This window comes from Barbatula barbatula (assembly GCF_947034865.1).
Source record: "Barbatula barbatula genome assembly, chromosome: 1".
Lineage (NCBI taxonomy): Eukaryota > Metazoa > Chordata > Actinopteri > Cypriniformes > Nemacheilidae > Barbatula > Barbatula barbatula.
In genome coordinates this window covers 14,302,537-14,317,057 of record NC_136766.1, presented here as the reverse complement: position 1 = coordinate 14,317,057, position 14,521 = coordinate 14,302,537, and the positions used below count along the sequence as shown (strand labels likewise).

The 14,521-nt window shown below is 35.2% G+C and overlaps 1 protein-coding gene across 1 annotated transcript in view; it reads right to left on the bottom strand.

The window, feature by feature from the left end:
• Positions 1–14,521, bottom strand: part of plxdc2b (plexin domain containing 2b) — a 50,360-nt gene that overhangs the window by 23,347 nt on the left and 12,492 nt on the right. The window contains exons 2-3 of the mRNA XM_079458274.1: positions 3,381–3,577; positions 548–694 (exon numbers count right to left, since the gene is read on the bottom strand). Of these exons, the coding sequence (XP_079314400.1) occupies positions 548–694; positions 3,381–3,577 (344 nt within the window). The remainder of the gene's footprint in view (positions 1–547; positions 695–3,380; positions 3,578–14,521) is intronic.

Here is a 14,521-nt window from a genome sequence, read left to right as displayed (position 1 = left end):
CACTTAAACGGCTGAGGATAATGCAGTACTGGAATGGCAATATGGTTGACGGAAAACTCATGGGAAAATGTGTGAATGTGTTTGGCTTTAATGTTTGTCACCTTCAGCTATTTACTGTAAACTTTCTTCTTACTTTAAACATTTCATGGGAACTCCTCCATAAAGAAAAACTTTCCTCCCAGAAACTAGAGTGTGAACAGGGTTAAGAAGAAATAGTATTTAAGATAGAGGGACACTTTTCAAGCTGGTCCTACTGGAACCTCTCCATTCTATTTTAGTCAGCAAGCCGTCATGAGACTAGATTGATATTTTATGGTTTGATCTACTGTTGACTATAAACGTAATACTGTTAAGGGTTGCCAGACCGGCTGAAACTAATTCTCTCTACATTAGACGCTTGACAGAAAACCATACATAGTGGCTATGAAAAGATCTTTGAAAAATAATGTCTAACTGTTCTTACACACGTATTGTCATTTCTTGCACTGATTGTAACTTATGTGTTCTTTATATTTGAGTGTGATTGTTGATGTAAATGAATGCTTACCGCGGCTTGTCTATGTGTATTGGACAGGATGCCATGAATCTTCACTTTCTCTTTGTCCAACTGATCGATATTTACCCATAATTCTTTGCTCAAAGGGTCACTGGGGCCGTATGTCTTTGATGTGTAGTAACTATGATCTGTGTCCTCCTACAGGCAAACAGACACTTGTTATTCAGACATACCTTTATGCAGGTTAAAAAAAGACACAAATTATTTCTCTACTATGCAATTTATTTTCTGGAGCACGGAGACATTTCATGTGTTCAAAATTTCCATATTGTGTGGGTATATTCAAAGCTCTATAAGGAGAGTTAGAATCAGATCCAAGGGTCTGTCCTACATATTTACTGTAAATACGTATGCGCCTGGTATTCTAATTTCTACACAAAAACAACTGACTGACATTTTAATAAAAAAAACAGGTCTGCAGTAAATCTGCCACGGCATAAGATGTGAGTGCCAGCAGAAACACAAGTCATCTTTACCCTCTGGTAACACGAAACTCGCGAAAATTGATTCCTACAATTTACTGACCATTATAGAACTATTACAGTATAGGCCATTATACTATTTGTTTATATGATGCCTGTCAGTAATGATCAAATGTATTTCTTTCCGTCTCATATTCTAACTCTAAATTCTAAATGTAGAATTTTAATAGAACTATTTTACTGTCTGAACTATTTTACTGTCTGAACTATTTTACTGTCTGAACTATTTTACTGTCTGAACATTTTGTCTGACAGAAACACTTGATCACATGACCAAGACCACGATTCTGTCATTTTTACGTACTAATTCCTGTGTGGACATGACTTTAGGAATCGCAGCTCATATGCTTTTTACTAGACCCAATGCATGAAATGAATAGTTAATATCGCTCTCAACATTTTATGACCCTGAAGGTGAATCTTTACAGCATTACAGTTTAATTTGGGATAGTTCACCCGAAAATGAAAACTCTGTCATCATTGACTCACCTTCTTATAATTATTATAAAATATTGTCTTTTGTGTTCTGTGTATGAAAGTCATACAAGTTTGAAAAGTACAAGAGGATGAGTAAACAAGGACAAAGAGAAAAGACATTTTTGGGTGAACTATCACTTTAATGCCTGAATTTTAGAGAATCAGACAATAGAGGAGAAATATTATACTGTTTATGCAAGGGCTCCACAGAAGTCATCAGGGTTTGCTAGCAAGAGAAGCAGGGTTTTGTTAGCGTGTACGTGTCAACAAGATCTGTTGGACGCTCACACAGCTGAGAAAGGCAGAGCCTGTCTGTAAAACTCTGTGAGGAAAACACATGATTAAAGATGCCTGCACCACTTCATAAAATGTCCTCCCACTAAGCAACGCATCATAGAACTTATGTGAATGATACAATTCTCAGAAAGATTTAGGGTTGAAGAGAGGTGATAGAAGGTATGAAACCGTTAACAATCTAATCCCTTAAACTGCAAAACAAGCAGAGCTGAAACGCTTGCTGACATTGAGGCAAACTTTCTTGCCTGAGGCCGTGTGATAAAACTCAATAGAAATTCAGGGCTTTGGAACAAACAAAATAATAAATGACAGAGAAAAAAGGCTTTGTTGTGTATGAAATGAATGATGCACCTGGTGTATGTGGACTTGTGTGCATGTACGTGTGTGTACAGGAATGTTTTTGTATACAGAAACTGGTAGAAGATCAAACGTTAAATTACATCACGAACAGACCTCAAACCGCAACATCAAAGAAATCAGCCAGTGGACTACATGCTCAACACCTACACAATCTATACTCTACATACATTCACTATTCAGATGCAACATATGCAAGAAATCGGTATAGAAGCCATCAATAATTCTATAATGAACCTTATTTTCCCTGTAGAGCACTTAAGAGAAAGTGCCGAATGACAGGCAGTGAGTCACTCAGTTTATGCAACTTTCAAGTGAACCTGTTTAAACAATGAAACTACTATTCTCGTGCTTTCTCATTTTACATGTGAAGTGCGGATTTATGTGGAAACCTTAAAGTCACAGCAGTAAAAATATTATATATATTTATGTAATTCTAAAGGGTTCCAGAGGTTAAAGGAATAATTTACCCACTCTCATCATGCCATCCTAGATTAATTTAATATGACCACCTTTCTTTAGTCAAAAATATGAATTCAGGCTGCACAGTTTATTGAAATTATTATAATATGCAAATGTGCATATCGCAGTATGCATACTTCAATGGTTTGCCAAAACAAAAAAATGTAAAATGGTCTCATAACGCATATCGCATAATTTAGCAAGTTATCATACATCACTTTTTTCTTCAACAACTACGAATAATCACTGTATATTCAAAAGTACTATGGATTAATTTTTAGGAATAATGAATGCGTTATTACAAAGCATGCCAGCATATTCTTTGCAATTTATTTCTTAAGAACTACATTTTTATTAAAAAAATTTAAATGGGTTACTTGGACAAAATAATTAATAAAATGCTGACATAAGAGTCCAGCATAGATGAAAATTCCTTCAATAGTGTTTAAAAAGCGTCCCAGGTTGAGACATCAAGAAGCTGGCTTATAAAATGCCAAGTGTTATTTTGAATTATTTTAGTCACAACATAATTCCCACAGTCCCAACTGTATTATTCAATGGTTTTGATGAGTTTACTATTATTCTAAAATGTGGAACAAAAATAAATAAAGAATGAGCCCAAACTTTTGACCGGCAGTCTACATAATAAAAATAGAAAAGGAAGGTACTGAATCTAGAGATAGGGAGAAGGATTGCAGAAATTTTCTTAGATTCAAAAATGCATTTAAGGGTTCACGTTTAAAGTTTACCATTATTTGGGAGCTGTTGTCTGCCTCATCATCAGGCATTATTCCGGGTGAATCCTGAGACTCAGACTTTAAACTGTCTTGACTGGCTTTGTTACTTTCCATTGGAAGGGGCTCCAGAAGAAGCCTTCGCCTCCTTCTCAAAAGCTCCACTGTGACATCATCATGTGACCATCCTTGAAGAATTGAATAAGCAGCTCCTGTGGACAAAACAAGACAACAAACAAATCTGTCATAAATGAAGAGCACATTTTTATTTAGAAAGTAATTTTGTTTGTTTCCTTTGAAATGGCATTACATTTTATTTACAAAGCATCATTTAATCTTATTACTGTAAGGGATATAATGGTCATTCTGATCATTGATGAATTACATTAACGACAAAAAACAAGCCATTTTGTCACAGCAGCATCGCTTAACTGCGGCTGACAAATATTGCCCACACACTGCCATCAGCGAAATAAGAACTTTAGGCTATATCCCATTTTCATAATAGGCTTCATTTTGTTTCAGCTGTCCATGTTGAACAGTTTTCTTTATTAAGTCCAGTGGTAGTGCTTCTATAAAAATGTGAGTCAAAAGGTGAAGAAACTGTTTTAACTGTGAGCCAAAAGATGTAGGTTATGTCAAGTATTTTCCCCCAGTATTGCTTTATGTCCTATATTCATCTTTATCCATTTAGGCTCTTCCTTGTATTCCACCACAGCTCACAAAAGCACACAACCACATGCACACAGCCAAACGGTTAAGTAAATCAAGACATTCTATTAAGAAAAAACACACGGCATTGCATTTTCTCCCGAGTCATGTGATCATGGTTTAATTAAAACTTCTATTTACTTTGCTCTCTCAGCTCTTTCTGCTGGCTCTGTTGCTCTTATTGGAAAAGAATGGGTGAGAGATCATGGGAGTGTGTTTGCTTCAACATAATCTGTAAATAATATGTCATTTGTTATTTCCTTATGTTTAAACACAGTGCAGAGGAAAAAAGTTTATTTTGTAATTGTGTACAGACAAGTCTAGTGTAAATTATTGTAATTATCGCTATATACTGCCATGTTGACCGGAACTGCACACAAGTTTTTCACCTACTGTTGCACTTCTGTATATGGTTGTGTGTCAATAAAAGGATTTGGGACAACTGAACAGCCAAACTGAGTCACTTAAACTACTTCATCATGTGATCGAATACATTACAAAAAAATAAGGGAATATAATAAAACAGTAATGCGAACGCTATTAGGCAACACATTACAAATACACTGAGAATGAAGTTTAGCTGTACTTTCCACAGTATATCTACAGCTGCAGTGTCAATGAATTTTGTTTGAACCGTTTGAACTTTATCACACTGAAAGAAACTAAAAAGAAGGTAACAAATTATATTTACAATATAACATATTACACAATGCATTTTCTTAACTGACTGTTATTCCTTTATTAAAAGGTCAGAATGACCAAAGCAAGCAAGAAGTATGCTCTAAAAGATTGAACATGAAGGTGTGAATGTTTTTATCTTTTCAGTACATCTATTTTAATTTATGGCACAATGTCAACAGTAGATAGTTTGTCCTCTACAGCAGGATGGATGAACGTTGAAAGCAAAAATGCTTTCGCTTTATTCTCTGTTTGTTTCATTAGTTATTCAGCTCACAGAGTTTATTCTGTCTAGAATCATTATCATGCAACGGTTGCTCCTGTTTCTGTACTGTACTAAACCCTTAACTTTGAGACAATGTTCTTTCTACTGACACTCTTGTAATACTGTAAATATATGCTTGAAGGAAGCTGGCCGTACTGATGAGACAGCTCCTAAAAACATATTTTATAACTTTAAAACCATGTGTCTTATCTTCTGAGGTCACCAGCGTGGTTTTCAAATGTGAGACATCTCATGATTTATACATCAATTCTCCTAATTTAAATAGAATACAGAATATTAAAGGAATCAATATTTTTGTGCACTGTATATATTATGTAGATTGTGAGCTTTTATTAATATTTCATATTCATATTTAATTCATATTTACAGATTTTGTTCCAGTTTATTATTTGTGTGGCGCAGTACATAATCGATGCCAACAATACTCCTCTACTGGAGTTTTCTTACTTATGCCACCATCACATCCTCCATTAATCTTTTTCTGCTTTTTTCTCTGTTTCCTTCCACATGTTAGTGTCAAAGTGAGGATGAAAGGAGAAAATGTACTTGCAGAACGCACTTTCTTCATGCTACAGTAGCTTAATGTTTACTGATGTGAGAAATTTCTTTTTTTGCTAAACCTCCCGTGAAGCTCATTATACAGAACAGGTCAATGAGGAGTCAGAGAGGCGGCTGTCACCGACTTTATTGTTGCTGAGTGGAAATCAGTGTCTACTCATGACAAGCTTTGAAAAGCCACCATAGCGGGGACAGAATCTCTCTCTCTCCTGTGAAAGTAAATTCATTTATATGTCCTTCTCTTTCTCTCTTTCTAAATACAATGCGTTGAAGGTGTCTGCTTTTTCAAAGTATATGAATGAAAATCTATAGTCCTACATTTTGAGAATGATATAGACAAAACAGGATATTTTTCAGCATTTTTCAACAATATTCAGTATCTTGATATTTACATATTTGTTGAACTGAAAGAGTTATTTGAAGAATGTCATTGAAACATTTTAATATATGACAAATGTCAAGTGGGGACTTTTTTTGAGTAATATTCACTGAATCAGAAAAATGTATTAATTCACAGAAAAAACATCCAATAAATCAAACTACAAGCTAACAGCTACTGTAAGCATGTTTTGGCTTTACTGAACTGAAACTTAAATGTGTGATATTATTTTGTTTTATTATTAATTTTTTTAATTTTTTCTCCACAACTTGGCTGCGGCGACGATGCAATGAGATTAACAAGTACGGCCCCCTTACTTGCGTATACATTTGGGCGGTCTTAGTCAAATCATACCACGAAATGACATACATTCGCGGGGGTTTGGTTACGAGGCGTTTAAGGCAGGTCTGGGTGAGAATTCGCTTTTAGATAGAATGCATCTTTTATTGCAAATATCATTTTTATAATTTTACGTGTCTAATACATGCATGGGCAATTTATAACACACCACAGACACATACAAAAATGACCCCTTTAATGAATCCTCCTACTGTAAGTAAGGGATCATGTATAGGCTTGCAGCTGGCTGCTTGTACATTATCCCGCTTATTACACGGCTACTTGCATCATGAATAAAAAATACTGGACATGGAATGTGAATTGGAAATATTTATACGCAATTTTTAAACCGAATGCGGACTTTCCACAAGGAAAAGACGTTTACTTTCGGTTTTAAGGTAAGAAATGACACGAACAGGCAATTTGGTTTAATCATTTGTAAATTAAATTTTAAAAAATCTATGTTATTAAAAGAAATAAAAAAACTGTCTGAATGATTTGCTGCATCCGGGTTACCGGGTATTATGTGACTAGCAAATCAGAATCAACCATTCCAACGAGCCATGTAATAATGACTTGCTTATAAGTAACAAGCTTAAAGATTGTCAAATGATGAATGTATTTAATGTTTTACTGTTTAATTAATATAGCAAGGAAAAGCAATAATTTAAGATTACAAATTGCTTGTAAACAATAATACCATTTATTTACTTTAAATATTTTAAAGACAGAGGTCGGAAAGAGATTGAGGGGGAGAGACCTCTACCCACAGATGTGAACTCCCCTCCAGTCATGTCTAAAACCATGAACATGACTAACATGACTTCTTAAAGATCGGGTAACATGCTTATTCATGCATTCTGACTTCTTTACACTGTTAAACAGGCTGGCATGGTCAACTTGTTAATAAACGAGTTGGACGTATGATGTAGTATTTCTGTGCTTGATACAAGTTTTTTATAAGTCTGGATCCCTGTTTCGTAAAAGAAATCGCCCGCCCACGCGCCAACCAATGAGCGATAGGAAGACCCGCTTATCAAGATTGGCTCCGCTGTGGGCCTGCAGTTTGTTACTCTTGCGATAGTGAGTGAAGCTGAGGTGTGTTTGATTGTTCACGGCATTTCAGTGATGAATGTTATATAAACGGTGGATATAATGCTGGATTTGGAGATCGTTTTAAAGTGATAGATGGAGTGGTCCCAGTGCTAAAACATGCAGAAAATGAACTGCACGCGGTAAGTCAAACGAAGTCATATGTCTTTGTTTTGTTGGTAATCGGCGCATAACGTAAAAAACACGAAGGGATTATTGTGATGTTGTATTGTGTGCATGTGCTGTAGTTCCGTCCAGCTGACTGCTTCCAGCAGCTCGTCTTTTTCTGGAAATAATCGTACAGCTGTATCTCACTTTTATAAATGTTATCATACAAAATACTCTTGAAGATACGACAAATGCAATACTACTGTATATAGGAACTCAAGATTAATATGAGATTGGCAGAAACTGTGTGTGTTACCCGATCTTTAATTAAACTAAGGAGGACAAGCACTGGGGAGAACTTAAGGATAAAAGATTGAAAAAGGTCTTAGCCAACAGGAATTTATCTTGACTCACTTCCCTGGAACAAAAGAAAACATACAATAGACCAATAAAAATAGGGGAGCAAAAGTATTAAAGAAAAGTGTGTGTGTTTCTGTCTGTGTGTGTTTGTGAGAGAGAGGGGCCTGAGGTTAGAGGGTTCAAAACCATTTACAGGGCACTTTAAGGTTCAAAACCATTTACCCAACACTTCGGCACATGGTACAGATTACTAGCTACTACCTACTGAAGTCAAGAACAGTTTGTCTCTCTCTCTCTCACTTCAGGCAGTAAATAAAGCAGATATATTAGTCTATATCATTTCAGAGTAGGTAAAGCATGCTGAAACAAATAACCTAAACTCTGGATATGCACAAACAAATCCTTTCCTTTTTTCAGATTTGCAGCCATTTGCCTAATGATTTGCATGCATACACAGTCTCAATTCAATGCAGCATACATACAATATCATGAGAAATTATTTAAATGAAACGTCCTAGTTTCTGTCAGGATGAATAATTGAGTGTATTGCGTTTATGTGTCAGACACAAAGAGAAAAGTAGAGCGCTTCCGCATGGGTACTTTGTGTATATTATATGGTCTGTGGCTGACAGTAATGACAGAACACAGATGACCGCCTTTGCCTGAGGGTGATATAAGGTTTTCCTTTACTAACCATTCACACAGAGAGGTATACTTAATCCGGCTAAACACTGTGCTGCAAACCAATACCCAAACCACACAGACACTTTAGCTCAAAGCTTTATGCACATGTTTTGATAGACAGGATGAGGAAGTAAAGATTAAGTTTACTTCCTCCTTACACTTCCTCCATGTACTAATAAGTTACAGTGAGAAACTTAAGTCGTGATTTCCGAGGAAAAAGTAATTTCAAAGGAGAAAATTAGAGGACGTAGCTTGCGTTTTTCACTGCGAATTGAATGTATGTGTAAAAACAGCTGTTGCATTGATTTTAAAATGAAGCTGACAGAAGACAAGCAATTGAAGGGGAGGAGTTAACGGATGCCGCGGCCAAGCCGTCTAACTCTAATTTACGTCATTTGAGATGGATAGTCATTTGAGGGCGGAAGTGCATTTTCAGATTTGAACCGAAGATTATGATGGTACATGAATTTTAAAAAGAAAATGACCCGCATTAATAAGCTATTTACTATAAACTAGGGCTGTATGATTATTAAATAATCGTCTCATCGCGATTGTTTGACATCATAGCAATGGTTTCAAATCATCGCAATAATTGCACATCTCTATAGAAGACACAAGGGGGAGATTTAGTGCCTGCATATTGCATGTAGATATTGTTCCTTAAGTATGGTAATACTGGTAAAATGTACCACTACAACACTATCACTTAGCGCAGTTTTTGATTTACAGCGGCCATATGGCGTTGTATTATATTTACAACTTTCTTTCCATGGATCCTCCTAAAAACCCTGTATTGTTCCAATAAGCCAATCTCAGTATAAAAAATATGCCTACCAAAATGTAATTAACATAAAAGTATACTTTTATTGTAAACATGTAAGTGAGAAAAAAAAGACTAGAAGCTTTTCTATGACTGATAGTATTTTAATAGTGGCTTCAATTCACCCCTACACAATTTACTCAATTTAGTATTTGGCGGATCTGTTCTTGACATGTAAAAGTTTACACCGTGAATATATGATGACCCCGTTTTTTCCAATGCATTTCCAAAAAAACATTTTGTTATATTCAGAACAATATGGTAATTTAAACATCAATTAATCGTTATAATCGCAATGATTTGTTAGACAATTATTGTTAGCCAAATTTCCTAATAGTGACAGCCCTACTATAAACTCTGCAATATTTCATGAAAAAATACGAATTGTAATTTTTTATTTCACTGGGACTTTAACACTGAAGGATTTAAAGGAAACATGCTCGACCTTCAATCCTCATAACAATGTTAAGTCCATTCTTCTCTTAGTGCTTCCCAGCTTGAAATGGAAGTTGCTATTGACTTCTTTTCCGTATCGTGTTGTATATCCGAGTGAAACGGCTTCTGAAATTGAAAAATTTAGGGCGGGGCTTTATTTTGCCCCTCCTTTAAGATGGTTTGGCCTGGAGGGGAGGGATTAAAATGCCTGGCCAGTATAGTCCTAAATCTTTTTTTGTTGCTGACATTATGTGGTGAAGAGTTGTTGAGAGGGGAAAGGGAGCTTTATGTTTTTCATTAAAGATTACAATTGCAAATGAATTAAAAAAATAATGGTGCACGATAAATCATTTATAATAATCACTGCAACACTATGTAAAACACTTTTTTCCTCTTTGATTTCAAGGTGACTTCAAAAACAGAGCTGTGATTCTCCCATCTGCGGCAATTTAATCCCAACAAAAATGCATGAATTAAAGACATGAGCGCAGAAATGTGAAGCAGTCATTTTTATTTTGAAACCTCTCTCTGTGTATGTGCTCACCTTGTGCTAAAAAGCTTCTAATTATTGTCCACCTCACCGTTTAACCTCATCCATCTCCTGCTCTCTCATCTGTGTCATTACTTACTTTGCTCATTCACATCAGTGATTTGTTTAAAAGCTTCTATTGCCACTGAGCTGCCACACATCCACCTAATTGAAAGCCATAATTAGTGGAAGGTGACATTAGATAATTAGAGGAGCATCTAAACTATTCATTATGTATGTGTGTGTGTGTGTGTGTGTGGAAGGATACACACATTGAATGTCTGAAAGATGAAAGATGCTGCATTCCCAGGCAAAATGCAAAGATAGGAAGGCAAAAAAGCACAGAGCACATCTTTCACTGCCTATGACAACCCACAATCCTATGCGTGGCGAAATAAACAAAGTGATTCAAACAGGCATCCTCAGAGAGAAACAGTCAAGAGTTCAACATCATAAAATTGGGCAAATGTTGGGTCAACGAATAACAAACACTGATTAAGTCATTCTTCATAAGCATTTATAATGGCATTTGACTATTGAGAAATGTCAAAGATATGACCTCAGCGCTCAGCCGATAAAGCGCTTATATCAGTAAGTAATTTCTATAATCATCTCCACACATAAAAGCTTTGGCTGACAGGGAAATCCAATTAACAAAATTAGTATGGAGCTATAAAGGCATGCTTATCTCATATAATGAAAGGACACACAAACTACTCGATTCCAGGAAGCAATGAATGAGGCAGTCATGTTTAGAAAAGCATTCATAAACAAATTAAAGCTGCCATAGTAATAAAAATGTTTGTAGGGGTGGTGACGTGGGGATTAACTAATACTTGTTATATTGTACATGGCACAAAAAACTCCTGTTTTTTATCAATGGCATTTATGACTGTTAAATATACTGTATGGTTTAAGCAAACCTGAAGGTATAGATTACCCCAAAAATATATATATTTAGTCACAATGGAAGGGGAGTCTAGAGCCCTAGACTTATTTACACAACAGCACTTATTATGGTGACACATTTCAGTAGTGTGTGTATGTGTAAGATTTACTACCAGGTACTTGAGGTCCTTGAGATACTAGTAGGCGCTAGTGGCCTTGTCTTGCACCATTAATCAAACACACACACAACTTTACGAACCAGTGTGGGTGGGAGAATATATTCACAAAATAACAAATATTTCGGTTACTTTTTTTTATATTTGATTCAGTTTAACGTATTATTATAATAATCTAAACATTATTATCCAACTGATGAATGCCAAAAGATACGTTTTTAAAAGAGTAGCTCCCTTCAAAATGAAAATTCTGTCATCATTTGCTCAATCCTCTTGTCATTTCAAAGCTGTATGACTTATTTTTTTCCGCAGAACACAAAAGAAGATATTTTGAAGAATGTTGTTAACAGCCCCACATTCACTTGCATAGGTTTCTGTCCGTACAGTAGAAATGAATGTGTTCTGCACAAGAAAGAAAGTCATACAGGTTTGTAATGACAAGAGGGCAAATGTATGATGACAGAATTTTCATTTTGAAGGTAAACTTCTCTTTGAACAGGGGTTTGTTCACATTATTTTTTAAATAAACTATTTCAAAACCACTTTCTCCGACTGTTTGCAGTAAAGGTTACTTGAGGTAAACACAAGAACAGCTTGAGACTTCATTAGAGTTTGGAGTCCTTTGCTTTACCATTCTAAATTCAAATCACAGTGTGACCACCCACTGTCTCCCGTCCTATTATCCAACTCACTACAATAGGGATCACAGAGGAAATGAGTGGTCCTCACTTTTACAAAGGTGCTTAAAGAGTTTCTGGATGACAAATGTTTCTAGTTAGAGCCATTAATATATACAGAGCCATCTGAGAACTAAAAGGGTTCTTAGAAAAAAAAAATTCTATCATCAAACATGAGACAGTATATAGAAAATTTGTATGTTGGGGTTTTCTTTTTGACATTTTAATTTGTTTCAATAATGTGTCATAAAAATCATAATACAAGAAACAAGTAAGTGCTAATTACACTTAAATAGGTTATACATTTGTAAAGTGTATAAACTTCTAAAAGCTTCCGAGACAAAAAGACAGTATATATACTTGTAGTTTAACAAGCTCTTAAAATTATTCTGGCATCCTGCAGAAATGCAGCAAGGTATAGTACAATAATGCATTGTATTGCAGGAACAAGCAAACTATACCTCCTCTCCTGACTGGAAGAAATCTCATTTAGTGATTACATTTTTCTTCTTCTGACGAAGAGATTGAGGTCTGCTGTACTGCATACAAATTTCTAGATTGATGGAATAGTGCTATTCTTTATATGTTCAAGTTGACATCAATTCAGTATCAACATCAGCTATTCTCAGAATAGTATAGCGGCAATACAGGGAAGTTAATTGAACAAATACCTTACAGAGAAAAGCTATGCAATTTCACAAATGGTTTAAAGCATGTTATGATTTGATTTTGCAGACACGTTGTTATCTATGTTTTTAACAAGAACTGCAAAGGTTATATAAAACATCCTTATAAGGAATACACGAAAACAGGCAGGGGTGTAGTAATTTCCTGTTTAAAACAGATCTACTCTCATACACACACATAAACACATTTATTGGGCCAGTAAAGTGAAGATGACTGCAAGGGAAGCTTCATTTATCTCCCTTAAGGCCCTTTAACTAGGTCAAATAGCGTACATGCATATTGTAGTTATGTGTTTGTGTTATGAGCTTGTGTATAAAAGTTTACTCATCGGAAAAAGAAAAGTAAAGAAACTGCTTGTAACGTTTTGACAAGCGATTAAAAATGACATTTTCCAAGAAATCAATGCTCAGAATAAAGAACTGCTCTGCTTCCTGTGAGACTTGCAAAAGCCTTGATTCCACCTACTTGAAAACTTTTGTCCTTCAACAACAATCCAACAAACGTCCAACATTTCTTCTCTCAAGTCTACAACTAGACAAGGGCAAAATATAAAATCTTTCTGTAGTTCCTTTATTTCTGTTTAAGCACTCAACCTTCTGTATTATTAATGATGATTTATTATAATCTGCTCTTTTAAGGGGTCTATTTGATGCTCTTTCATGCATTAATACTTTAAAAAAAAGTTAAATGCCGCAGGCATTAAGTGAAAATAAGTAATATGTCTGTGTTTTGTTGGCAATTGGTGCGTACGTGCATAGTGTAAACAACACAAACTCAATCAACAGTTATGCAGGGATAATGCGATGATGTAATGTGTGCTCCTGATTTAATGATACTGTGCACTCAACCGGCCCTTTAATGAACATTAAAGGAATAGTTCACCCAAAAATATAATTTCTGTTATCATTTACTCACCTTCGAGTTGTTACAAATCTATACATTTCTTTGTTCTAATGAAAACTAAGAAAGATTTTTGGAAGAATGCTTATAACCAAACAGTTCTTGTACCCAATTGACTACCATAGTGGGAAGATTTACTCTATACTTTTTTTGTTCTGTTAAACACAAAATAAGATATTTTGAAGAACGTAGTTTACAAGCATTCGTCCAAATATCTTCCTCTGTGTTCAACCAAACACTAAATAAATGTATAGAAGATTGGAACAACTAGAGAGTGAGTAATTCATGACATAAGTTTCATTTTTGGGTGAACTATCCCTTTAATATAAACTTCTTAACAGAATATTACTGATGGTGATGCATGTCCTTTTATTTATTCTGTTAAATGTTTTTGTTAGGCTGGAAACAGTAATTCACAGCCATTACAAAGTATTAAGGGATAGTTCACCCCAAAAATAAAAATTATATAATTTTTAATTCACATGTAATGTCACTTGTCGTTAACTTCAACCCTGTATATCACTCTCTCTTCTGTGGAACACAAAATAATACATTTTGAGAAAAGTCACAGAGGTTGTGTGTCCATACAACGGAGGTCAATGGGGCCCAATTTTATCAGCGTTTTTCAAAATATCTTTTGTTTTCTGTAGAAGAAACTCATGTTTGGAATAACATAAGGGTGAGCAAATGAACAAAGGCCAAATGGGATTTGCAGGGTATGAGCATATTGAGATCAAAGCAGTTTAAAGTAGATTTTCTAACACTGTGTCTACGCCGGCCGTGACACGACACGACATAAGAAACGCATTAGAACACATAAAAAAATATATATATATATAAAAAGAATCG